This window comes from Lissotriton helveticus, chromosome 4_2, assembly GCF_964261635.1.
Source record: "Lissotriton helveticus chromosome 4_2, aLisHel1.1, whole genome shotgun sequence".
Lineage (NCBI taxonomy): Eukaryota > Metazoa > Chordata > Amphibia > Caudata > Salamandridae > Lissotriton > Lissotriton helveticus.
This window is the reverse complement of record NC_136064.1, coordinates 65,440,285-65,467,777: the sequence shown is the minus strand read 5'-3', so window position 1 is coordinate 65,467,777 and position 27,493 is coordinate 65,440,285. Positions and strand designations below refer to the sequence as shown.

Here is a 27,493-nt window from a genome sequence, read left to right as displayed (position 1 = left end):
ATATGTGGCTGAACGTTCATTTAGTGGCGTTGCTGCAGGTGTTTTTGAGTAGTGATTCTATGTACACCTTGCATCTACCTCCACAAATCCCTGAGAAGCCTGGGTGTGCTCGACCCACGCTACCACTGAGAGTCAAGTGCTGAAGGGGCAGTAGTTGGCTCAGTTGCTCAGAACCCATTGCTGGACGGGCCCCAGGACCAGAATAGTAAAATAAGAATACAAAATATTTTGCAGGATAGAGCAAGAAGGAAAGTTAGTGACTTAGTATCACTTGGCAGCTACTGAGACCTTAGTGAAAAAAAATACAAAGCATTGGCAAACCCAATTTGATGGCTCTTGTTCTAGGTAAGACGTATGGGCTTTTCCAATGCTCGTTTTTCATCGGTTTACGTTAGACGAGAAAACAAATGTGTGGAAGAAAAATCTCTGCTAAAAAGCACAACACTAACCTTTGTCTGCTTAGCAACCCAGTGTAATGAGTCACACCTTCAGCCAATTATGCTTGTTTAGCTTCAAGTATGTTGCATTCTGGGACTTGTATTATTGCTTTCAACATTGAAAATATAGGTTTAAAAATTTCGGGATGAGAAGTGCTGTTGGCTAAAAAGCCAGGTTTGGGCGAAGGCATGCCACATGGCATGATGCCACTTAGCAGCTATGACAAGGTGCACGTGGTGTATGGGATAAAATTACATCGTGTGGGCTGTTGCAAGCCACTTAGGAGTTCTGAGACCAATAAGGACACTCGGCAAAAAGCATTGTATCTCTGTTTCATTATGGAACTTCTGCGTGACTTGCTATGTCCTTATAATACAATAGGGGGCATATATTACGTTAATCATGCTTACCATGAAAATGTTAATGATCAAATTAAGATTAAAAAGTGTATTATATTAATTCTTTTGCTGCTCCTAATAACAAGAATCAATGTTTAATTTTCTGCAGAGATCTGGAGGGAAACCACATGCGCATGATCAGGAGTTCTGTCTTTGAGAAGTGCATCACGGTGCTGTGAGTATCCACAAAGCCGACTGTCCCCATAATTTGATTTAATAATTGCTTTACATGTGGTCCTGCACAGTGTGGTTTTGTCAATTTTTGCTGCTCTATTTCTCAGTATATGCTAAAGGAAAGTTCAAAATCCTGCAATGTTAGAAGTAACTTTCCAACTTTTACTTAATTCCCCAAAAAACAGGTGAATAGCAGGGAAAATTCGCCTTTGCATTGTTTCCTTGTAAGAACCCTGCTTCCAATCCAATCCAATCCAAAAGTTCTTTATTTCGGCCCTCAAGGCCATAAAAGAAACAGTAAAACACATTAAAAACATCCATTCATACATTGCTAAAAACAATTAAAAGCATGTGCAAGGAAAAAATAGTCAACATATTCCAAACTAGGATTCATCTTACAGCAAAAATTGTTAAATTTACATTAATCTTTTTCTTGCAATCCACATAGCTAGTAGGAACTTGGAAAGTGCAAATACAATGCAGTTTGTGGTGCTCGTTTTTAAGATTCTAAAAGAATGTAAACAATTTCTGAAACCTAAGTTCCTACATAGCGGTACCAGCCAGCACCTTCTCGGCCTGCTGTATGCCGGGCAAAAGAAGAGGATGTGGATTTCATCCTCAACACTAGCATTACATCCAGGGCAAGATTTGTCGTCCGTGGCGGACCATTTGCAAGTGAAGACTTTGAGAGGCAAGGTACTATGCCTCCATTGGATAAAAAGTTTCCTTGCAGTGATGGGGTAAAGATCCCTGCTTCCTCTTCCTGTGTTTGTGCTGGTTGTCCACAATACCAAAGATCTTCTGTTGTACTGCTTGGTTTCTTGTGGAGTTGTGCAAATGGTGTGGGGTATATTCACAAACAGCATTGTGTAGTACGTTAGTAGTACTACAGCAGTTCTACTACACAATGCTTTTCATAAACCTGCATGCGGCGTTCACGTCACCCTCTCCTATGATTTTTGTGTGCGGAGAACTATGACCCCATTGCGAAGTAGTGCAGTCATATTTGATGTTTTAGTTGATTCCTCTCCCTATTTTGAGGGGTGAGTACATGTATGTTTAAACTTTTGAGTAACTTTACACTCGTAAATGGTGAATAGCCAAAGGTATAAGAGTAAATTTGCTTGTCTACCTCTGTAGATTTACCTTTGGAAATAAGCATGTGTGTGTTGTTTCCCTTCTTTCTTCATGTGCGAGAAAATATTGCATGTGAAAACTACACTTTCCTTATACACTGTGCAAATATTATGGTGTGTCCATGCTCTCTACAGGTATAACCTGTAATCACAGAGGAAAGTGGGTTTATTATGAAAATTAAAATCATGCCCAAAATTAAAACAATTTAGAGAGAGAAAACTAATTCTTAAAAAAGTCGACAAACCGAAGCTTTTTACACATTTCTAAAGGCTATAGCAATAACATATACAAAAATCAGGAGCAGCAGGACGGGAAGGTTTCAAGAGTGATACAGAAGGAGGCAGAGAGCAGAAAGCTAGAGAGAAAGCGATCTTCGGGGGAGAGGAGAGAGTGGAGAAAGAGAGATGGAGGACAGAGAGTGATACCGTGAGAAGATGAAGTGAAAGGGCCTGTTTGAGCATTCTTGCAAAGCACTTTTTCTTATCTCAAACATAACGAACCTTTTATGTGAGGGCTTCTTTGTTTACCTTTATTCCATCTCGGACAATGCTGCCTTTTATGTTTTTTAAGTTAAAGAGCTTTAAACAATATTTGTGACTGCATCTCAACCACCACCCAATTTTTGATTCCCCTCGAACTATACTGCTTGTCAATTTTTGGGTTTTCCAGACCCAGTTTTCTTTTGGTTTCCTAGCCAGAGTCAGCAGCTCTGGCTCCGACAGATAATTTTCCAAGGGAGAAGAAACAATCTCACAAGGACTTAGAGCAACAATTGCAGTGCCAAAATCCACAAAATCAAAAGCCCTGTCGCTCTACTCCCAACATGTGAGACCATCCACAGCTCCCAAGAAACATTCCAGACAGTGTGTGAGAGACAATGTATTAAACTGAGCAGCGACTGTAGGAAGCAGATGTCAGTCGCTGAACCTCATTCTGTGTCTTTCTGGTGCTTGGGCACTGGTCATGAATGGTGTCCCCAGGCACCTGAAAGCAATCAGATCAGGAAGCAAAGCTCAAAGTTACTAAACAACATAATAGGTCATGCTGGAATCAGTAGTCCGATTCCCGCTTGAAGTCTTCAGGTAAGTCAAAGTCTAAAACATGCCAAAAATGCAACAAAATGAATTGAGCTTTGCCCTCTTTTCATCACTCGAAATCCGTCGCAAAGATGTAACTCAAAGGCTCCTTCATTCCCAGTGTCTTCCAACTCCAATCCATTTCCATAGCTGGCCCCATCACAACCCAAGTCCCCAGGGCCATTGCTAATGCTGCAGCAGGTTAAGGTTGTTAAGGGGGGGGTCCATGCTGCTGGTTTTCAAGACACTTCCAGTTGCCACTGCAAGACTTTTGGGCTCCATGGAGTTTCATTCTTACTAAATTAGTCTGTAAAAGGGTTCTGAAAACCAACTCTGAAATATATCAAATATCTTTTAACTGTTCTTTGTCTATAATATTTATTTTCCAAAAAGCGTCAGTCATTATGTGGAATCTACTTATTCTAGTATAAATTAAAGGTAGAAAAATACGTTAGTAATCTTTGAAGGATAATTCATTTCTAAAATAGGCAGATATTTTATAATTGTGAGAGGAACATTTCTCACTTAATGGCCTAAAACAATTTCAATTATGTTAATATTTCATTCAAATCAAATAATCGCCACAAAAAATTGCCTATTTGACGCAAAATAGTGAAAATCACAGCCTTTGCAACATTAACCTGTTGTACAAACTACATATGTTGCTATTTGAACATATAACAATGCCCGTGCCTAACAAAAAAAAAAAAAATGAATGTGTCCTCATGTAACGCAACTGGCGCTATGTAAAGTGATTCGGGTGAAGTTTGCGCTATATAAACCTCCGTAAATAATTAAAAAAAAAAAGATGTACTTTTTTCGCAATGCATGGAAGCATTCCATATATACTGCTTCTTGTGTACATGTGTAGGATTAGGAAGTAAAGTGAAGTATAGGGGAATGTAAAAAAGTCTATTCAACTCAAAAAAAGTGTAAGAATATTTGCATGTTTCATATAAATGTAAATTAAATAAATATATTTATTTTAAATGTAGAACAAAAGAAAACAGTGCTACAGAACTATTACCTTAATTTTGAAATGCATCTTTAAAAAAAGCTATATAGATTGAATTTAAATTATTTTCCTAAAGTTCAAATTAAAAGAATTCCCACGTACACTAAAAATGTTTTTGTTATGTATAAATAATTACTAAAAGTGATATATACAGTTAATTAATCTACTTTATAATTAAATAATGAATATATTTTATTTTTAGATTTTTTTTATCGTTAAATTATATGTGTTCATACTTTTTACTATTTTAAATAATTTTATTTAACTTGATGTTATTTTCTATGTTTTTTTTTTAAAGTACATACTGCCATTATTTGCTATAAGAGAGTGTTGCAATCCCAGTGGTTGGCCATGTTTTTGTGCTGGACATACTACTCTTTCATTTTGGCAGTAGTAATTTACACTCATGAATTTAGCTCCACTCCCTGTTTCAGGTAATTTAAGTCTATATTTGTGAATAACTTTACACTTAGATATAGTGAATAGCCAAAAAAAGTAGTGTTATTAATATGTGTAAGAGTAAAGTTAAACGCCTAAATTACTCACAAGTGTCAGTTATGTTTGTGAATAACCCCTAATGTCTTCAGATTCTACAGACACACCTTAGGATATCTTGGCACACTTTACCACACTATTCCAAAAAGGAGCCAAAAGGGAAAAAGGGGAATCAGGGTTGCCCCCCACTCATAAACTGACAATATCACAAAAACCTTGTCCCAAGGGCATTCAATATCAAAACTCCTATTAATGCAATGGAGAGACAAACGGTCAAAGTCCAATGCTGCACCACCAATTTAAAAAAAAATATTTTTGGTTGGTGTGTTTAATGCATTTTCCCAGAAATTCTCAATATAAAATTAAGGGAAATTCCTAGTAAACTTCCAAATGACAGTCAAACAGAGCACTGAAAGATTTCTGCATCAGTCATGTACACAGGACATCCAACCACACTTACTCCGTGTTCAAAAATGTGTGGAGAAAAGAATGACACCTCACGGGCGCACCACCCTCGGGGCAACTGGCAGGTGTTCACCAGGTTATGCCCCTTTTCTCATCATTGGTAGTCATTCAATTCAAAAGAAAGAGGAAGGAAAGTGTCCGAAACAAACCAAAAAGATGTGTGAAGTGCACAGGAGCAATAAGCATTCACTCCCTTCTGTGATCAGAAGTGTTTAAAATCAACAGGCACACCTTTCGCACAACTTTATTTCGAAATTATATGTGTTCTGTTGAACTAAAAAAAGGCTGGTAGCTAACTCTGCATACCATTACCTACAGCCAACATGTTTCACTGCCACTGAAACTCCCGGCAGATTCATCAGGGCTTGACACTTTGTCACCGCACCAATGTTGGACACCTTGTACTCTGGGACATCTTCCAGCCAATTTTTCTCGTACCAGCTGAAGAAGAGGGTATATGTTGGCTCCTGATGTGAGCCTCAACATAAACTGAATGGCCCCTACGATTGTTGCACCAATCGTACGGAGCTGCACGGAGCTCTGTTTCTCGTCCAGATGACGAGAAACATTACCACACTACCTACAGTTGAGACATCCAGGTGTAAATTAGCTATGCAGATTTATTTAGGAAGTACATTATAAGATGTTTGGGTATACTTAAAAAATAACAACTGAATGGATGTTCACTACATTAGCTTTTAATATCCTTGGCCCCCTACTGGCCCCCTAAAAATACCAGTGACTCAAATCTAAGTTCAAACGTATGTGTGCGTAAGCCACACATGAGTGAGTATGCTAAACCCGCAGAACTCTGTTGAGCCTAGGCATTTACAAGTTTGTTTTGTTTTGTGAATTAAAGAAATGCACAGGTAGATTGCTACTTTTTGCATATCTGAAGTTACTGCTTTTTCACATCTCTAGTCAGTCTAAAACAGTATTTGTGAAACCAGCCATTAAATACGAATTCAGAAATGTAGGTAATCTTTATAACAACCCAGTGCTCATGCTCCTCTTAAAACTCCACTGCCCTTGTGGTTCAGTTATATTAAAGTCTGTTACAAAATATAACCAAAAGCATCATGTTTATCATGTATGCATTAGTCAGATATATTAATTGATTTCCTACATTCAATACATTGTTTCAGTATTTGCTGTTTGCCAAAAACTCCATTAAGACAGATCATTCAGTAATACTTGGTTTAATTTTGTCAGTAGCGAAATTTAATATTCTCCCTTTTGTAGTTATCAATATCAAAATTCAATCAATTAGCACTCTAAATGCCAACAAATGTTTTGTAATTCTGCTTTCTAAGACAAAAATGAAGCACGGATAAATAAATGTAAACAAATTGGCAAAAATTAAATTAAAAATGTAAAGTGTTTGCATAAGGAATCATTGATTTTCAAAAATCTTTATTATTATTATTCAATATAGAGGTCTTAGTACTATTTTAAAATTGATCGAGGTACAACAAACTTCAGAAATACACTCATCTAATATATATATTACCTCATCTATTTTTCTGATATTAGACCCATATCAGATAAAATGTAAAGATGTTTTATATGAGATTAATTATTAATTAATTATCATCTTATTGACAGCATTGAAAGTGGTTCAAATGTGGTTTACTCTACGGATATTACTTCAAATTGAAGTAATTTAACTATTCTTAAAAATATTATATTTTTGATCAAAAAATAAAAGTATCTACCAGTAGATCTGTCATAAACTAAACACTTCTGCAATTCAAAGCCATGTTATTGCGCACATTTCCCACAGTGCTCCTTCAAGTTCTGAGACATGAAAGGTTTGGATTACGTATTTTTGTTGATACGCCAACACGTTTAGATAATAGTGTACTACTGATTACCAAATATTACTTTTAAAGATCCCTATAGACTCAAAATATGTAGTCTAATTTCTGTTAACAAAGATTACGATTTTTTACATGGTTGATATGTGTTGGAGCAGTATAACTTATTTTTTATGTTTCCTGTCAAAAGTCCTTTAGCATTTTATAGAACAAAGTTTATATGTATGAATTTAAATTAATTTATTACAAAAAGTAAGCTGAAATCAATAATAGGGTCCGGAAACAAAAGGACCTGTTTAGTTCAATCACAATATAGCATTCAACTTTTCAAGAGTGCATGAGAACCATTCGTCAGAAAATGATTAAGCCAAACCAGATCATTCTCAGAACGGAATTTTGTATATATCCTGCAATCATTATATTTATCCACTAAAACTCGCCTAGGGTTGAGTCACCCAGAAGTCAATTGTTGCAATATTTGTGGGTCTGGTATAACCAGTGATGTCACTTCTTATAGGCACAAAATTGCTATTGTTTTATCATTTAAAAACAACATTTAAAATATTTCATGGTATTCACATCATATTCAAGGAAAGACTCTCAGTACCATGTCAAAATAAATTATTAACCTAGTGGGTGCTCCTCGAGGGAGTGCTGCAGGGCGGTGGGTGGGGCGGGAGAGGGGCAAGGTGGGGGTAGTAAACTCCGGAATGCGGCCAAACGTAAACATTGACATGAAGATCTTACAACGAATAATGAAAACAGTATGTATTAGTGGAACCACTGAAGAAGGATATGATGTGTATAGTGAAGGAGTAGTGACCAAGCTGAGTTTAGTGGGGATATAGGGAATAGAGAGTATGAATGCTAAGAAGGAATAGTACTAGGTGAGAGTAACTAGAAGTGGGAATCAACGCAGTGGAGGGTAGGGTGGGGAGAGGTTAAGTATGAGGGGAGCAGACCAGAAAGGTAATGATGATTTTGGGGCAGTGGGGAGTTCATAGGTGTTTTAGGGGGTGCATGGTACAAAGAGGAAGGAATCTGGAGAATGTATATAAGGGCAGTTAGAGCAAGCAGGGAGAACCACGTGGATGGGAATAGGAACTGAGGGATAGTACCCAGGAATAAAGATGATGCAACTAAGTGGGCGCAGCCAGAGGAAGTTTTGGAAAGGGGGCAGAGGGAGTAAGCCTGAGAGGTCTATGGGATTAAGAGAGAGTGATCAGGGCAAGGTATTGAAGTGGAGTGGGAGGAAGCGGGGTGACCACAAGGAAAAAAGAGAGCAGAGGAGAGGAGGGCAGGAGTACTATGGAGGAGAACAGCTGAAAGAACTAAGTAGATGGTAAGAGAGTGGAGGACTAGGTAGTTGGCAGGGATGTCAGAGCAAGGGAGAGAGTGTGGAAGTGAGTGTAGGCTATTGTATGGACACATAGGGACAACTGCAGTTTAGCATAGCTGAAAGTCACTAAAAAAGCGCTATGATGCGACCAGTGCAGGCCAAGTTATAGTACTTTTCTGTCTTAGGAGGGGGCAGGAGAATAAACTCAACAAGGTGGTCGAAGAGATTCGCCGTGGGCTCATAATCCGTGATTCTGGGCTCTTCAGTGACTTTCAGCCATGATAAACAGCAGATGTGCTGCTAGACAACAATGCTAAATGAGATTCACTTTGACAAGGCGGCCAATAGCTTGGGCATTGCCAAGACCTATTGGTTTTGTCAATGCTTGTTGTTAAAACAAATCAGATTTCTCTAACAAAATTTCAAGTTATGTAAATAATTTTATAGGTAGTGCCACTTTAAATGTTACTTTGTCAACAAAATTATACATCTCTCAAAGATGTTTATGAATGACTGACACATTTCACCCTATTCAATTTTTTGTCTTTGAGATGTGATTGTTATTTGTTGAGTGCAGCTCAAGGGGATGGTAGCAAATAGTGAAACACCTCCATGCCACGGTGAGTAAAAACAAGCATTGACAAAGTCAATAGGTTTCGCCTATTGTCTGTGTCATGGCACTGTTTTTTTTTACTTTAAGTTCTATTGCACAGCACCTCAACGACTGCAATATGTAAAAAAAATAAAAAATTGACAAAGTCAATGGAGAAGTGTGGCTCAATCGTTAGAGCGGCAGACCCTGATGCAGAGGTCTGGTCCGGGACCAGGGTTCAATACCCGCCTCGGCGGGTCCTGGGCTCAATTTCCTCGGACCTGATCATTCTCGCCTTGGTGCCTATTCTAATCATGGGTCCCACTCTGCAACTCTGGGCAATAGCTTGCTTAATCTCCCAATGGCCCCAACAGCGCTGGGATGCCTGGCTTCACCTTGGGGATGCCCAGGAGTGGACATTTCACTGGGATAATGCCAGGAAGGGTTCCTAAGCGGTATACGGACAGCGCCGGGACACGTCGGGTGAGGTAGCTGTGCGCTTTACAAATGCCCTCATTTCATTTCATTTCAATGGAATTTGCATGGGGGAAACCTATTGGCTTTGGCAACGCTGGTTTTACAGTACCGTCAGTGTTGTACTTTCTGAGACTGATGTAGAATTTTGTGCGTTTATAGAACTCGTGCTCTCCTTTTTAGGTCTCGCCTAGACGAAAGCAAAAGCAAAGCTTTTGCTGTCTAGGGCGAGACAACTTATGTTATCACTTTTGGGGGAATGTGGACAGCAGACTGTCACGCGCTTCTCCTGCCGGAGATTTGACCTCGTGGGCGCGCTTTGGCGTCTTGGCTGCTTGTAACGTGCATGGCGGTGCGCGCGCTACACTGACGCATGCGCACATACACAGCCACACGCATACACAGGCACACACACACTGCATACATACACGCACCCCCCCTTAAACAGACGCACGCGCACACAGACAGACGCACGCACGCACAGACACACTCGAACAGACACACGCAGACACACGCGCGTACACCCCCACCCTCACCCCCACTCACCGGGCTCCTCTCCCCTTAGGCATGGTCGGCCCTTTCCGATGTTCTTCATGACGGGAGCTGCCGGACCTGGTAGAGCGGGGGCTGGCAACCGATGTTCTTCACGACGGGACTGGAGCTGCTGGACCTGGTAGAGCGGGGGGCTGCCCGCGCATGCGCGGCATTTCTAACCGGGGCCCTTAGAATGAAAGTTAGAAATGCCGCGCATGCGCGGGCAGCCCCCGCCCTCCCAGGTCTCGTCACAGAACACATAATACACCCAGTGGATAAGGCGTGAGGCCGTTTTACTACCCTAATTTCTACGCTATGTCTAATGCTTTTTTGTTTACTGTTCGCAGGCAAATGCTTGTTACTAATGTATTTATTTAAATTATAGTGCGTCCGCTCTAACTATCGCGCTTATACATTTATTTTATTAATAGTGCAGGCCTATTTCTCTAGGCCCAAGCAGGTCAACATTATGCCGCTAAGGATCTAATTGCGAGGTAATTGGCCTTCCTGCTGCGCATTTTCAGCTAGTATGCTGTGTTTGTGCATTTATGGCTGGGGTGATCTTTACCCAATCAGTAACGATATCCCAGGGCGGGGGGAGGATGGGGAGGGGGCACAACATAGCTGCGTCGCTTCAGCTGAGATGGGCTGTTATGAGCAGTCATCGCGTGCACTGGTGAGATCGAGTTTCCGGGGCTCCTTTTCCCTTAATGAGCTTCGTTACATATTTTAATACTTTTACCCTTTTCAAGTGGGCAGGATGGTTGCACAGAAAGAGACTGCTTTCTGCGGTGCAACTCGTTAACGTAGTTGTGGGATGCACTTAAGGTAAGGCAGCCGCCTTACAGTCAGTGGCGTAGCTAGGCCTTTGGCCGCCGGGGGAGGCCGCTGCGTGTCTAAGAGGGGGTGCTGGCTATTCCCATGGCCGCCCCCCCTACAATTCGTGCCGCCTGAGGTGGTCCGCCCCCTCCACCCACACTTGCTACGCCACTGCTTACAGTGCTATCAGAATGGTGCAGCTATGATTGCAAGCCCTGCCTGGAGATTTGCATAAGTATGCCGTAAACTCGCCATAGCATTCCTGCCTCTGGTTTTGCTATCTACTGGAATAACATGGTGTAGCGAGAGAACGGGTAAGAGTCGAGACAATGCTCCTCGGCTGCAGGAGAATGGCTCTTCCCCCTGCCACTCATTGGCTTGGCAGCAGCCAAGCAGGTGATTTATCTATGGGGTGCATGGCAAAGACGCAGCACTGCTATTTCTACTCCTCAACTGAAGAAAAAAAAAACATTTGCAATTCAATAGGTCTCCATTTACACGAGTAGAAGCTATTGGCTTTGTAAATAACAATGCCTTTTAGTTATGTTTTAAAAACCAAAAGATAAATAAAAGGCACTGTCATTTACAATGCCAATAGCTCAAACTCATGTAAATGCGAGACCTATTGCATTGCAAATGCTTGTTTCTTGAGGAGGCTTCCAAGGTGATGCTGTTGTGCGGAGTGTTTATATTTTATTAGGAATGAGGGGGCATATATGCAAGCCCCTATCGCCACAGGAATGTCGCTTTTAGTGAAATTCCTGTGGCAAGAAACCCTTCGCCTTATTTATAAGGTGCTGTTAAGTAATTTAACGTAGCTTCACACCTCCTTTTAAATAAAGCCCCCTTTCACGCTACACTTAGAGTGAAAAGGGACGTGCATTGTGTGCTGTGCTTGGCGTTCCGCCATGATTTTGTTGCTGCCTCCTATTTACCAGCGCAGCATAAATAGGAGGCAGCGCCAAAATTAAGACCAGGGAAAACATGGCAAAACAAGGAGAAATGCTTTATTTCTCCTCGTTTTGCTGTATCTATGTGTGCTGCATAATGCAGCACCCATAGACACAGCAAATTGCCATGAATGATTGTTTAAGCACGGGAAGGTGTCACTTTCCGCACATAAATAATAATTTAAAAAATGACGATTTGCAACTTCTATGTGTGCTGCACAATGCAGCACACATAGAAGTTACAAATCACCATTCTGGATTGATTATGTGCAGGAAGGGACACCTTTGTGCACATAAACAATCATTCCCTCAGCCCTTGCACTAAGGTGAAAAGATGCCCGTGTTTGCCCTAGGCAGCTAAATTTAGTGCCAGTGCAGGGAGAAACGCAGGGGTGCACCATAATATTGTAAATACGATGCATCCCTGTGTTTCTAAAATGACGGAGCGCGGCGTTGGCAGTTTTATCGCTAACCCGCGCTCTGCCACTTTCTTGTACATATGCCCTGAGAATTGTTCTGACTGAGCAATCTGCTCTAGTTTGTGAGATGTAACCTGAATCTGGCAAGTCTTAAGGTTAACCACTACTGCCTGCAGCATGTTTGGAAAGGTACTGAGCTTATCTAATATTGATGAAATATTGCAGTTGATTGATCATTCACCTAGAATGAACCCATATTTTAACCCAATTAACTAACTGATGAAGGCGATCTACCTTAGCATTAATAGCTGTCACATAAGAGGCTAATGTTTGTAATAGCTTTACCTGAATACCCAGTTATCAAACAATGGGTGAGAGCTTTAGCTGTAGAATCAAAGGTTGAAAACAGCGTGCCCTGTTCAGAAAGATACATTTACACATCTAGATTTACTTATGTGTAAATTTCCTATTTCACTTAAGTGTAAGGCTACATGTTTTCACTATTCACCATTTTCAAGTGTAGGTTTATACCTAACTAAAGACTTACATGTCCCCATCCACCTCTGTTCAGGGGACAGAGACATCTAATATAGAACTTGAGATTGTAAAGTTACTGCTAGTAACTTTTCACACGAAGGCAGGACGCTCCACTACCAGGGCTGGGATCTCCATATGATAAAGAATAGAGAAAAATAATAAAGTTTAATAATTAATACAAAAACAAAATCTTAAAAGTAATCTGTTGCAAAAAAAATGCAAATTAACATCAAATACTTATAATTACCTAGAATAAAAAATAAAATGTTACAGCACATTGATAATCAAATTAAAATTGTAATAAATAATGAAATAATTAAAATGCATTTATTTTAAAATATTATTAAAAACATTTTCAAATAATCCCAAAGTCACTAGCATGTGTATATATAATTATTATTTAGCAAATGTTATTAATAGTTATGACTTTTTTAATAATGTAAAACATTTTTTATATTTGTCTTATTATATTTAAAAATATATTCATTTTTAAATTATAAAATCTTAATATAAATGTATTCAAATTTTTAAATTTAAAAACTATTTTGTATTTACAAAAATATTTATATATTTAATATATTTTCCTGAAGGATGTTTTATCTAGTCAAGCCTACATTATTTTCTATGGAAATGGCTTGCAGTATCTGCAAGTGGCCATGTGTGGCACTAGAAGTACTCCAAAGCGGAGCTGGACACATTTATTACTTTATGACTCAAGTAACTTCAGAAATGTAGTGTGTGAAAAATAGTGGACTTACTCTTTTGTTGGTGTGTATTTGTCTTTTCATGCCCCTCCATATGCCCACTTCTTTCCCAGGCTAAACCCTACCCATTTAGGAGTAAAAATGTCCAATTTATAAGCCAGTGAACCAATCAATTTTTAAAAAAAAAACATCCATGTAAACCCTATTTAAACATTTATTCTTCCATCAACTTTTACATATACATATATAACACATATTTATTTTTTAAAAATACACGCATTCACTGGATGGTGTCATCAGTGATGTCATGAGTGATGTCACTGACCATGTCATGAGTGATGTAATATGTGATGTCATCAGCAGTGTCATCAGCACGCGCAAGTTATAGTGAGTCCAACTAACTATAACGTTGGAATTTCAATGTGTGAAACCTATGGTTTTTTCAGTGAATATATATATATATATATATATATATATATATATATATATATATGTGTGTGTGTGTGTATGTGAACAAGGGCAGTGGTTGCTCAAAACGCGTCACGGAGTGAGAGGAAATAGACATCTCACCTGCCAACACTATCTGGGTTCATTTCTCTCTGTTTGCCGGTGTGGAAGTTCGAAGAGTGTTGTTGCTGAATATATATATATGTATGTGTATATATATATATATATATATATATATATATATATATATATATATATATATATATATATATATATATATATATATATATATATATAAATTTTGTATCACTCATGCTTCACCACATTTACATCGCTTCTTCTAGCAAACAGCTGTGAGACCAAGAGTTGTGTTTCACCACCATTCTGACGGTGCAGTAGTTGGAGCTGCACAACCTTCCTCATTTCTGAGGAGGGTAAAAGGAACTGGATATAGATGTTCAGAAATAAACTGGGAGAAAGGCAGTGCACTAACACTCAGATTGTATCCACTGCTTTTCTGGCTGTGTAGAATTCAGATTGCACGATATTCTTTGCCCCTTACCTCGTACATTGGAGGTTCATCTGTCAACAATGTTAAAACGAATTCGACAGGGAGCACCCGAGGACAACTGGTGAATTGAATGAATTAAGAGAACAGGCAATTTGTTCTGACGTTGATCTGGAGATGGAGGTAGCATGGCAGGTCACAAGGCGATGCCCCAAGCCGAGACATCGTTCATTAGTGTCGTGCAATTGGATTGCGCCCTGTCTTGAAATATTGATGGACTTATTTCCTGTGGCATTTTAATTGCCTTTGTGCTGCAGGGAATAAAATGCCCGGAGAAATGGTCAATTGTGAAGAAAATCTACCAAATCTTCAATTAATCCACTGGTCATGTAGTCCTGTAATTGTCTCTAGCTGAAGTCAACGGAGTGGTTTTCCATGCTTAGCGTGAGCCCTGATTATTATGTGTCAGGAAAGCTGGTGGAGGGCAGTTGTACTATGTTAGTGCATCAACAAAGTTAAACTGTGTGCCAGCAAGCTGTAAAAACGTACTACTTGCAATCAACCAGCATGCTGGGTAAAATCTTGGGCCTCATTATGAGGCCGTGCGTGCCTTTTACGCCGCCGGTGCGTCACTTTTTGTGACGCACCAGCAGCGTAAAAAATGTGCCTTGTTGCACTATATCTACAAAATGATGCATCTAGGTAGATGCGTCACTTTGTAAACCCTTGCGCTACATTATACCTGCGCCAGGTATAATGTATGCAAGGGGGGCGTATTGACGCACGGAAGGGTCGTAGAAGTGACGCAGTGAAATCTATGAGATTTCACTGCGTCACTTTCAGGACGCCGTTGCGTCAAAATCTTGCGCCTGCCTCACAGCAGGCGTAAGACTGACGCAGGCCCTTTCACATGGGGCTTGCCCCATGTGAATGGACGCATTGCTGGAGTTGCGTCACTTTTGTGACACAATCCAGCAATGCGTCACTTTTGCGCTTACAGATACGTCAGAAATACTGACGTATCTGTAACTCCTTGCGACATGATGCGTCATACATTAAATATGACGCATCAGGATTGTTGCAAGGAGTGCGCAGTGAAAAGTGACGCATCGCTGTTTTCACTCAGCGATGCGTCACTTTTCATAAATGAGGCCCTCGTACTTACATAAAGGCACATAGTAAGGCTAGCCAGCATACATCATGTACATTGGACATAGCAATCACCTCCAAAAAATACTTATTGAAACTGTAAATATATATACATATATATATTACCTACTGGCGGTCGCGGGTAAATAGTTATAGTTTGAACCAAAGTTTCCATAGAAAAGTGTTTTTTGTTTTGCCAATAACTTTGGCGCCGCTTGATAAATCTTCACTAAAGTTTCCAAAAACGTCCTCATTTTGGTTCTGCTGCTGTGTTAAAAGTTTCGGGGTGAAGCGTCAAGCGAGGGCAAGAAAAAAGGTGGGTTCCAAAACGTGTTTTCTCTCTATGTTTATGGGGATTATTTTCATTTTTTAACATGACTACAGCCCGAACCACTGAACGGAATTACACCAAATTTGGAAGAAAGCTAGATGTTGGTCCAGAAAGTGTGCTTTTTCTGATTTAGTGTACATTTGCTCAGTAGTTTCAGAGATATTTAAGTTTAAGAAATATAGTTACCTGGGGACGCGAGTCCTTACAGTGGACTTGCAGATCCTACTAAAATTTGATTGGCTGCCAACATTTTAACCAGGGAGTGTTGACAGCCATCTTGGGACTCGGCTTGAAGCTGAGTCCCACAAAAAAGTAAAAAATTAATAAAAGGGGCAGTGTAGAAATACCCTGGCCACTACATATGGTGGGGCATGGGGTCCCACAGGGACGCCACTGTGGGTTAAAAGTATTTTTTAATTTAATTTTGATGCAAATTTGCAGGTTTACGCATCTTTTGTCTGAAGCCCCCAGATGGGCCAAATCCTTGAGGCACTGTTTATTAATCATACCCACCCAGGCAGACATTCCAACAACCATACAGGTACTCAGACAACCAGTAACTCACCCATACAGCCAGTCATGTACCAACTCACACACACATACAGCCACTTAGACACCAACTGACAGACTGGTGCAGACATTCACATAACAAGTCACTCACCCATACATTCACTGAGACACCTAATCACTCACTTATACAGTCAGTCACGCACCCACTGAATCATCTATACAGGCACTCGTATACCCACTAATTCACCAATACACCTTGGTGTATATATAATTAACACTCATAAACTTTTAAAAAACTCTCAGTCACTGGATGATGTCATCAGTGGTGTTATTTGAGATGTGATCAGTGATGTCACTGACCATGTCATGAATGATGTAATAAGTGAGGTCCTAAGCAGTGCATTGCTGGGGTGTGAGTTATAGTTAGCACAGCTATCTATAACTGCTGAATTTCACTGGATTTGTACGAGTGCAGTGAAACCTGAGCCTTACTATATCATCTCTGTAACCTTTGTTTTTTTTCAATTTATATATATAAATATATATGTGTGTGTGTGTATATTTATATATAAAATATTTATATATATATATGTATATATATATACATATATATATATATATATATATATATATATATATATATATATATATATATATATATATATATATATATATATATGTATGACTTAATATTGAACTTTGTGAACACATGAACACACAACCCTTGGTTTGACAGTTTTACCTTATTGTTGCTTGGGTCGCTATTTTTTCTCCCCCACATGTGCTTCACTTGGACTGCTCACCCAGGACTACCCAGAGAGTTAAGGAATCCTAATTGGGATCAAAATTCTCTTCTGCACTGGTGTAATGTATGTTTGATCTCTAGGGTCAGGAGCTCTCTCCCATTTAGAGAACTCTGGGGTCCTGTAATTACTTACTTTGTGGAACCTGACTTGATACATGCTTGCTTGTGCACAGTTAGAAATGTACCGCCCAAGTCAATAAATTAATGTAATTTAACACAATTGATTTCTACTAATAGATTTTCTGGTTTCAGACCTGTCCCCATACTATTTATCCTAAACCTAGAACCTTCTAGGGATTCCCAAACTCCCTTGGCCTCTCGTACCACCAATACGTGAATGATACCCAGGTCTACGTATAACTGAACAATGGTTTATCCCTTTACTACATCAACAAGTGTGTTTCCTCGCTGAAATTAAAACTAAACCAAAACAAAACTATCATCCACCACGACCAAAACAATGACATGGTCAAGAACTGACATCAGCACACGTAGGAATCTAGTTGGTACTCTCTGGGGAGAAAATAGGCACGATAATGGGGAAAGAGATGGAGAAATTGGTACCAGAAACTGGTTCCATATATTTAATATACCTCATGTACGAATGCCCAATTCATAATGGCTCAGTATTCTCACATTCGCGATGTACATATACCTGGAGTATCAATACTTCATGTGTGGAATTATCTATGTGCGCTACAGTTCAACATTTGTTGTAATTGGGCCTTTGGACCTTTACACATATTACCCTTGAATAAACCAAACGCAATTGGATCTCTCAATGTATTTTTATTTCAGCTTTTATTATTTTTAACACTCTGAAATTCAATACAGCTTACTATTTCATGAAGAAGCTCACATTATCTGGAAACTATGGCATGAGAATTCCACCTTATCACGCTTCTTATCCGATTCCAATCCTAAAATCTGGAACAGCATAATGTCTGAATCCCAAAAAAGCATACATGAAGACAGGAATCAGTACTACAGGTGTACTCTTTTTACACACTCTTACATGCTTTTGTACATCTGGTCTGAAACGTCCAACTGCCTATTGGTATAACTGCAAAGAGGGAACAGGCCACCTTCTATGTACTAATTGTATTTGAATATTCGTTGAATATTCAAATTTTATTCCCAAATTATGTTTTGTGGTCAATTCCCAAAGGCATGTAGGAGTACTTAAAAGACTAGCATAGGAGCCTTTATGTATGCCAAAAAGCATTTGTTAATGGTCTCCATACTCATTAAAACAGGCTTCTCCAATGGGTAGCTCGTGAGCTACTGTAGCTCTCCAGCCTCCTGTAAGTAGCTCTTCTGCGTCCAGCCTAGCCTACTAAATTAGCTTTTGCTTGGCTGCATTAATAGATGTATGGCAACATTGAAAATTGTGTATTCGAGATGGAAATGTGTGTATGTTCAGAACTCATAAGCTGAGTAAGTTGTTGAATTACCATAATATATTTAACACTTACTTTAGTATTACCTTGGTGCAGGGGCATTAAATCTATATCTATTATCTAAACTTATAAAGCCTTTTTAAGTTGAAGCTTACTAGAAAGTATATACAATGTCTGTTGCAAGACTATTGTTAACTTACGGATCTCTTAGAGCCCGCCCATTGCTCATCATTGGTTAGCTTCATTGTCACTCTCATTTTCTTGTTTCTTATTCATTCATGTGTGTGGGTTTCCATCCTCTTCTTGTGTTTATCCCTCCTCTGGAGCATGACCCTACTTTTTTCCTTTTTGTTTTAGCACTCCATAAGTGTACATGTTTTCCATCTGTCTCACATGAGGACTGCCCTTCATCCACCGCGCTCCTATTTTTCTTTGTTTCCTCCTGTGGTTATCCCCCACCCCTCCATGTTTGTACTCGTGCTCGTGTGCTTTTTCTCTCCCCATTGCTTTTTCACGTTTGTCTTTTCCCGAAAGCTCCATGTTGTGCTCTCATGTCCATTGTCTTTCTCGCATTTGCTTCCCTACCCACTACCTCCGTGTTGCTTTCCCATCCCACTGTGATGCTTTCCCTCCGCATTGAAGGAATAATGCATAATGTCAGCCTCCGTGTCTTTAATGAAATCCAGATTCTCTAGTCATGGTAATATGAAAATCGCAATTCCCATTCCTACAACTTTATGTACAATATGTGTACTGGGTAGGGGTAGAAAGTGTAACTATGAGCCTGCCTGCACATTGCATGCATCACAGACTTGTGATTGAATGATGTGACATATAGAAAAAAACAATTAAACAGGGAGGGTCTTGCATGCAAACTATACAGCACCTCCAGTACTGCTTGGGGAGATATAGAGAGTAACCAGTATCTTGTGTGCTGCTGTGGCTCTTACAGTGGTTTGCATGGCACATTCAGGTAGAGAGTTACAGTACCCGACAGACAGGCATGTGATGTATCAAAAGAAGCAGGGTAGCTCGGGAGGAGTGAACTGCAAGTTCAATACAAAGCAGCACATCCTTGAACCAGAAGGGAGGTCGGCTCCATACGGACTCTGCCATGATGCGCGAACCCTTACGTGCTTCACATCCCATCTTGCTATTTGGCCGTTGTGCAAAGGTATTAATGGTTATGCGTGTATACTGTGCCTGTATACATTAAGCAATAGGATTTGGGAGGGAATCTCTGGTACATAGGAAGAGATCACTACATGCAGTACAAAGAAACATGGTTACCAGAATGCGGTATGCAAACATGGCAGTTCACTGTCACGGAACCGACTACTACATATGAGCACAAAGGTAAAAAATAAATTGTTTATAACTCTTTTCTATATTACTTTTAGAAATGCTGCACAGCAACTTCGCTAGTTTATAACATGGCTTAAAGACATTGGCAAAGCCAATAGCTCTCGCAAACGTGAGACATATTGACTTTACCAATGCTTGTTTATATTACTGCTGGCTACCCCACACAATACGCAAAAGTATTCATGGCTAGTAATCTTGAATGATGTGGTCACTAATGTAATCTCGCCTGATGTGGTCACCATTACAACAGCAATTATACTAGCTCAGCTGGTTTTTATTGATCATAAGTAGCTCTTATTACAGAAAAGGTTGAGACCCCTGCGTTAACGTAAGGCAAGGCGACCCTTTAAGTCATTCTAAGGTGTATCGAAAATTAAGGTAGCTACACACAACCAGACTGGCTCCATTATCTCTCTTGACTGCATGCAAAGCCTACAGCGAAATACATAGTGTATGTGTTTATTAGTCAGCTAAAAGGGCAAACTTGGAGCCATATTATCAAGAAAGGGCGATACATTATTGCCGCTTTTATCGGCAGGAAACTGCCGCTAAAGCGGCGATAATGGGCTTAATAATATCCCTTGTGAATTCCCATAGCAGCCCAGGTTCTGGTGTTAACCTGGGCTGCTATGGGAATTCACAAGGGCATATTATCAAGCCCATTATCGCCGCTTTAGCGGACGTTTCCTGGCGATAATGTATCGCCCTTTCTTGATAATATGGCCCTTGGTTCCATGTACCTGCTAGACGCCTCCACTCATCTTCACTCGCCGTCGCATACACTCCCTGCATTGTTTACAGCTACAGCGGTGGCCGCTCCTTCTCCTACTTCACTGCAAGACCTGGAACGACCTGCCCCTCCAGCTCTGTAAAGCCCCCTCGCTGGCAGACTTCAGAAAGAGACTCAAGACCTGTATCTTTGATGGAGACAGCGCCCAGATACCCCTGGGGTGACAGTGTGGCGCTTTACAAGTGCTGTTTGATTTAATTATGTCACCCGCAGCCGCGGAGGGAGTTACGGTGTGGCAGGGAGGCGGGGAGATGGAAGGGGCAGGGTGGAGGGTGCTAAAAACCGGCATATGGATAATTGCAGGTAAGTAAACAATTTAATTAATAAAACGAATTTGGTAGTGCGCCTTGCATCGCAAAATGCGCGCTAAATTGTTTACTTATCTGCAATTATCCATATGCGGGTTTTTAGCACAAACCACCCCGCCCTTCCCCCTCCCCGCCTCCCTGCCCCACCGTAACTCCCTCCACGGCCCGCGGCTGGTCACCCGTGACATAGCGCCACTTGGTAGCTGCAGCTACTTCTGCCAACCGGTGCAATTTGGGTAGAGGAGTTGGCCTAACAGCTAGGGCGGTAACCTCGAATCTGGGGAACTGGATTCGAGTCTTGGCAATGACGCTGAACATCCTGTGATTCTGGGCAAATCACTTAATCTCTCCGTGCCTAACAAAAGTAAATGTGTCCTAATGTAACGCAACTGGTGCTATGTAAAGTGCTCTGATACCCGATTCGGATCAAGTTGGTACTGTATAAAACTCTATAAAAACAAAATTAAAAAAAATATGATTGGTGGTGGAGAGTTCTTGGTATAACATTTCAGAGCCACCCAGATGCAGATTGGAGAGGCGACCAACCAGATTCCCCGATCCCAAATGGTGAGAGCATGGGAGGGGCTCTTTTAGTAAACCAAAGAAAACCCTATGTGGAAACAGGGCCCGCCCTTCACCTGACTTCTTCCTTCCAGTGGTTTAAATGGAAAAATATAAGTGCAGGTACTCTGTAGCAGAGTACCTTGTTTCTGAGAAGTGCCGGTACTCCCCAATTAAAAGTATCGCATTTCTCTTGAGAAGTGCCAGTACTCTCCTTCTCAAAATAAAATAGTACTGGTACCCCGTACCGGACAGTACCGACCCATTTAAAGCACAGCCTTCGCCCCCAGTAAAGTATCTGGAAATAAATACAAAAGCAGAGAAGCGAAGCCTGAAGCTGCCATACCCACCATCTCCGAGCCAAGGACAACGCCCCCCTCCCCAACTCATCTTCTCCTAAAGCTTTTTTAATGGCCTGCGGGCTGCCTTGCCTCCCATCTCATCGCCCCCCTGCTGCTGGTGACCCCCATCCCTTTCTCAGTTATTCTTTCATGACACGATAGTGAATGAAACACATCCCTGATTAAAGCAAGTCCCTGCCTGCCTGGTGTGTGTGCTGCAAACCCTGAACTCTGTGAGCCCTGCTCCATCCTTCTCCTAGAACAAGTTTATCCAAGGTTTGAGCCTTTGTGTCCTGGAGAATCCCTGGGGAACATTCTTTACAGAAAACACTGAACACAGAAGATATCTTGAGGCTTGTTTCAGTCGTTTAACAATTAATTACTAACATGGCTATTGGACGTTATGGTTTCTTTACTGGAAAGATGCGGGCGTGGATTCCTTGCTCACAGATGTGAACTTGTGAGCTGAGGGGTGTGCACATCACAGAAGTGTTGGGTCACCATCTCTGCGGTATAGGGGGCATATTAGCAACAATTAGCGATATTTATCGCTAAATGCGCTAAGCGCATTTTTTTTATCTCCGCACATCGCCGGATATTATCGCAGAGATAACGTGCTATTAGCAACGTTTATCTCTAATGCGATAAAATATCCGGTGATAGCGGCTCAATGCGTGAATATCGCTGGAAATACAGCAATATTCAGGCATTTACGCTAAAGGGGACTTAACCTGAATATCCACCTCCCATTGGATACATAGGTTAAGAAGTGGTCTGAGTAGACGTTAGGTTCTAGCGATAATCGCGCTTACCATGACTTTTTTTATCGCTTCGTCTGCGTGGCTAATAGGTGATAGTTGTGTTAGCGACTGTTTTCAGTCGCTAACAGGTTGGGTACGCCCACTTTGCATGTCATTAGCGATAAATAATGCTGACATCCAAAGTGGGCCCCAAACCGGTCGCTATCGCCTAAAAACTGTCGCTAACTGCTGTTAGCGACAGCTTGCTATTAGGGCGATAGAATTATTGCCGCTTTAGTGGGAAAAAGTCCCGCTAAAGCAGTGATAATGCCCATGCTAATATGCCCCTAGGATTGCTATTTCTCTTCCTGTAGATCGTAAGATATATATTACCGTATCGTGAGTTTACTGCAGTAAGGTTGACAGAATGCCAGTGACGTGTGTACCTCCACAGCGGTATACACCTGTTACAACGCATTTTTTACTCCGCACTACCATTACAACGTGACTTTTACTCCGCATACCATTACAACGCATTGCGCTGGGGGGCGCTGTAGGATAGGGAATAAGTTTAATTTTCTATCCAACACCTTCCCTAGTGTCCACGGGGACTGGTGTTGGAATAGAAAATTAAGCTTACCACTATCCAGCGCCCCAAGGCGCTATGCGTTGTAACAGTATGCGGAGTAAAAGTCGCGTTGTAATGGTATGCGGAGTAATAGTATGCGTTATAACGTCATACATCCCTCCACAGCCGGTTGCTCTTCTCTTTCAGAGGGCAGTGAACGAACACTGACAATGCCTCGGTGAACAGTCCTGCTCCGGAATACATCATTGAACCATCCTTATGCAGCCTGGCCTCTAAATATGCCCATACGTTTGTGGGCCTCTCAGCTTTCCAGCAGAGCAGCGCCGCATAAAGGTTGAAGAATGCCATAGAAGTAGACCTCAGAGAGGTGATCTCCTCAGACATGGGCAGTCCACTGATCCCTCCTTGTTCATCTCTCCTGTGCAGATGGCTGCCCACAGTGTGCCTGGCTGGACAGAGACACAGGAGCAGCCCTGGGATAATGTGTAATATTAACCCTATACTGCACTACTTATGCAACTGATGCACTATCAACAGTGCACGTGCAGTGGTGTCCAGAGTGGGATTTCTTCCACATGCAGAATTAAAAAACTTATGACTAATTGAGGCAGTGTTTTACAGCAGTAAAAAGGACCCACGTTGTAGCATGCCACTGAGAAATCTTCGGCCGGCCTGCACCCCCATTCAAGCTCTGGTCACCCAGGAGGACTCCACTCCCAGACTTGAAAGGTGAACAGCGCGGGCAAGATGATGCAGACACGTGGCCTCAGCCCAACACTTAGGACGTCATGAAGTGGGGAGTCGTAATTTGCCGCACCAAATATACCGTGGGTTGGAATTTACTGGGTGAGATAATTTCCACCTTTTGGGGAATAACATGCAGATGTTATTGCCTACTGCTCCAAAATCTGCATGTCCAGATAATTCGTGGCATTTTTGCTGTGACATTCTAGCAGGGTCCACCCTGTAAAAGTTATCCTGGTGGGAAGATTTGATCACTTCCGGTAATTCATGGATGCGATAAAGTCCTCGGTAATTCCGATCACTGACTGAGCTATCCCGACTTGGGCAAGGGTCAAGACTTTCTGGCACACATAGCCCCCCATACACAGGAAAAATGGGGCAGCCGTATACACTAACCCTGGGCGAAGGACTACGCTACGTTCGTGTAGCTATGCGTAGCTTGCGTAGTGCGAAGTGCACTTCGCGTAGCTACGCGAACTATGCCTAGGGTTAGTATACACTATACATAGAGCACACAGGACACCCGTCTAACTCGAAATAATCCCATAACACTCTTATGCGGGTGATCTGACTCTATACGACTAGTCCTAAAAAAGCTGGAACCATCTGAAATGGAGGTGCCTTTTGTTGGAAACGAGTAAGCATGAGATTCAAGATGGATGAGCAAAAAAATCATATTTGAGCAGCCGAGTGCACTTTTGGTAAGGCAGAGCAGCCCAGATGCAAGCTGCTGTCGGGACCTCCCAAAAATGAAAATACACAGGTGGACCACAGGGAGGAGGCTCAGGGCAGGGTACCATGGAGGGGTGGGTGGCGGGAGCAGTGAGTTCAAGCACTGGAGTGGGCGGGGGCAAGGCAGCTATGGATTTGCTTAAGGCTGGGCCATGAGAGGCCCAATAAATAAAAATAAAGTTAGTGTGGGGTGGAGAAATCAGTGGAGGAGATTGGCAGGGATAAGGGAGCAAAACGGAGGACACAATGTGACGGGTGTTTGGGGAAGAGAAGCCACACACGATGGAGAGAGTTCCAAAACGCATGCACTCTCATAGCGTGGAAAGAAAAAGAAAAAAGTAGTTCCCTAAATGTGAATAGTGGAAGGATACAAGTCATTAAATAAAAAGGATGGTAAGGAGGCCATGCTGAAGGGGATGGTCAAGATGAACAAGGAAAACAGTTGAATAAAAAGCAAGCAAACAAGAGAGACAGCAAAGGCAAGCAATAGTTAGGAACAGGTTGGCCCACTTTAAGTTTTTGGCACAGTCCACGATAAGCTTTGCCATACCATACAACTAACAGCTAGAAGAATCTGACAGCAGCTGTCCATCAAACCATTTAAATATTTAAGGGAACCTATGGGACTGTGGTTCCTTTTAAGGTACAGAGATGACCACCAGGCGGGCGGTCACCTCTAAATTTGAGGAACGTAGTACAGTCTGTATGGTGAAGGTAATGTCCTTGGCATTCCAACGGACACGACTCATTTGGTCAAACTTAAAATCGGACTCTATTCTTGCCCTCCTTTATTGCAGGCATCATTTCTCATCTTCTTCCACACCCCTTCCACAACTCTCCACACATGCTCTTGCTTGTCGCCTGGATCATTCAATCAGGGTTGGTACGACTCAGCTACTCACCCGCGAGGGTCTCACGATGCTGGGGGGAGGGTGGGGGAGGCATCCGAAGACCATGAATCCAGGTTGGGGAGGACTTCTTGAGAGGGGTGAATATTTTCTCAACTTTGGCTTCGGAGGCTGGCACATACTCCTGTACTGGGTGTATGGGATGGAGTACCATGCTCTGAATATTGCTTGATGGAATCAGCGATTATATGGGCTCTCAGAGATTCAATGTTGTTGACGAAGACTTGAGGCTATCACAGGGACCAGGAGAGTAGGTAAGCAAGTTGTTGGTGGCACCTGACAGTTGTCAACTCCTTGAAGATGCAGAAAAGATCCATAGGAGAGTGAGCAGAACATGCAGCGTGTGACTGGTAGTTTGATTGTTTTCCCTTATACACATATATTTATCATCCCTGGCATGGACATGACAAGCTGTACACAGAGGAAACTCACATCTCAACTGAGGAATGCTTCTGAATGACTTGTAGGAAGAGTCTGATTCAACTTGACCCTCAATGTCTACCCAGCAACCATGAACAATGTAAACACAGTACTTGAACAGCATGCATTGTGCTTCAGCAGCATCTCTTCCACTTCTTAAGGATGGGTAGTCCTTTCCTAAGCCTGTATTAAACTGAGATTTTCGTTTGGGCAATCGATTCCTAAAAATGAAAGCACTTAAAAGTATCACTGAAATGGAATCCATGTGTAGAAAGAAATATTTATGGCAGGGATGAAAACTCAAACAAATAGCATTAAGCATTTCCAAACTGCATAGAAATGACCAGTTGTTATTACCTCTGTGACATTATGAAAGTAGTGCTTTGTTGTGGAGGAACAGTGACACAAGGAGAGTGTATGCCCGATAGAACCAGTAATCCTTCATACATTCTTTCAGGGGTATTAGAGTATGAGCATCGCTCTCGCATCCTAAAGCGACAACTTCTTATTCTTACATATAGTTGTACTCTAAGGGGCAGATTTATGATAACTGGCGCATCCCCAGGGATGCGCCAGTTATATTGCGCCGCTGCTCCACCACCCATGGTGCGCCGCATTTACAATGCGGCGCACCATGGGGCAAAAACGGCACAGATGCGTGACGCATCTGTGCCGTAAAGGTGGCGCATTGCTGGAGTTGCGTCGCAAGCGCAACGCAGCTCCAGCAAGGCTCGGGGGTGCCCCATCTATACAATGCTGCGTCAAGACCTACGCCTGCTTCAAGCAGGCGCAGGGTTTTGACGCAGCATTGGCCTGAAAGTGACTGAGTGAAATCTTATAGATTTCACTCAGCCACTTTTGCGAGGCGCACCTGCCCCGGAACGCCCACCCTGCCCCGGAACGCCCACCCTGCGCCGGAACGCCCACAAGCGGCGCAGGGCTTTACAATGTGACGCATCTGCCTAGATGCGTCATGTTGTAAATGGGTCGTAGGGATGCGCCACGTTTACGCCGCAGTTGCGTGACGCACACGTGGCGCATTCCCAACATAAATCTGCCCCTAAGATACCAGCTGATGTCAGATGGCTACTGAAGCAGCTTCTGCCAGTGAGAAAAAAGTTTGCTAAATTCTGGCATTTCTAGACCACTCATCCATCCACTCTGCCATCCCTCCACCCATCCACTTTACCATCTATCCATCCATCTACTCAACCATCTACTCAGCCATCCTCCCATTCTGCTGTCTACCTATCCATGCATCATGCATTCATCCACTGTGCCATCCACCCTGCCATTCATGCATCCGTCCACTTTGCCATGTGGATACCCATCCATTCATCATGCATTCATCCACTGTGCCATCCACCCATCCACTCTGCCATCCATTCACTCATCTTTTTACCCATTCATCAATCCATACTTCATGGGCATCCATATGACCAAAATGCCCGTGGTAACGCAA

The 27,493-nt window shown here is 41.8% G+C and overlaps 1 protein-coding gene across 1 annotated transcript in view; it reads left to right on the top strand.

Annotated features, from left to right (window-relative positions):
• The window catches only part of LOC144752040 (relaxin receptor 1-like), a 998,955-nt gene that overhangs the window by 803,147 nt on the left and 168,315 nt on the right, over window positions 1–27,493 (top strand). Inside the window, exon 9 of the mRNA XM_078639991.1 lies at window positions 946–1,011. Within this exon, the coding sequence (XP_078496117.1) occupies window positions 946–1,011 (66 nt within the window). The remainder of the gene's footprint in view (window positions 1–945; window positions 1,012–27,493) is intronic.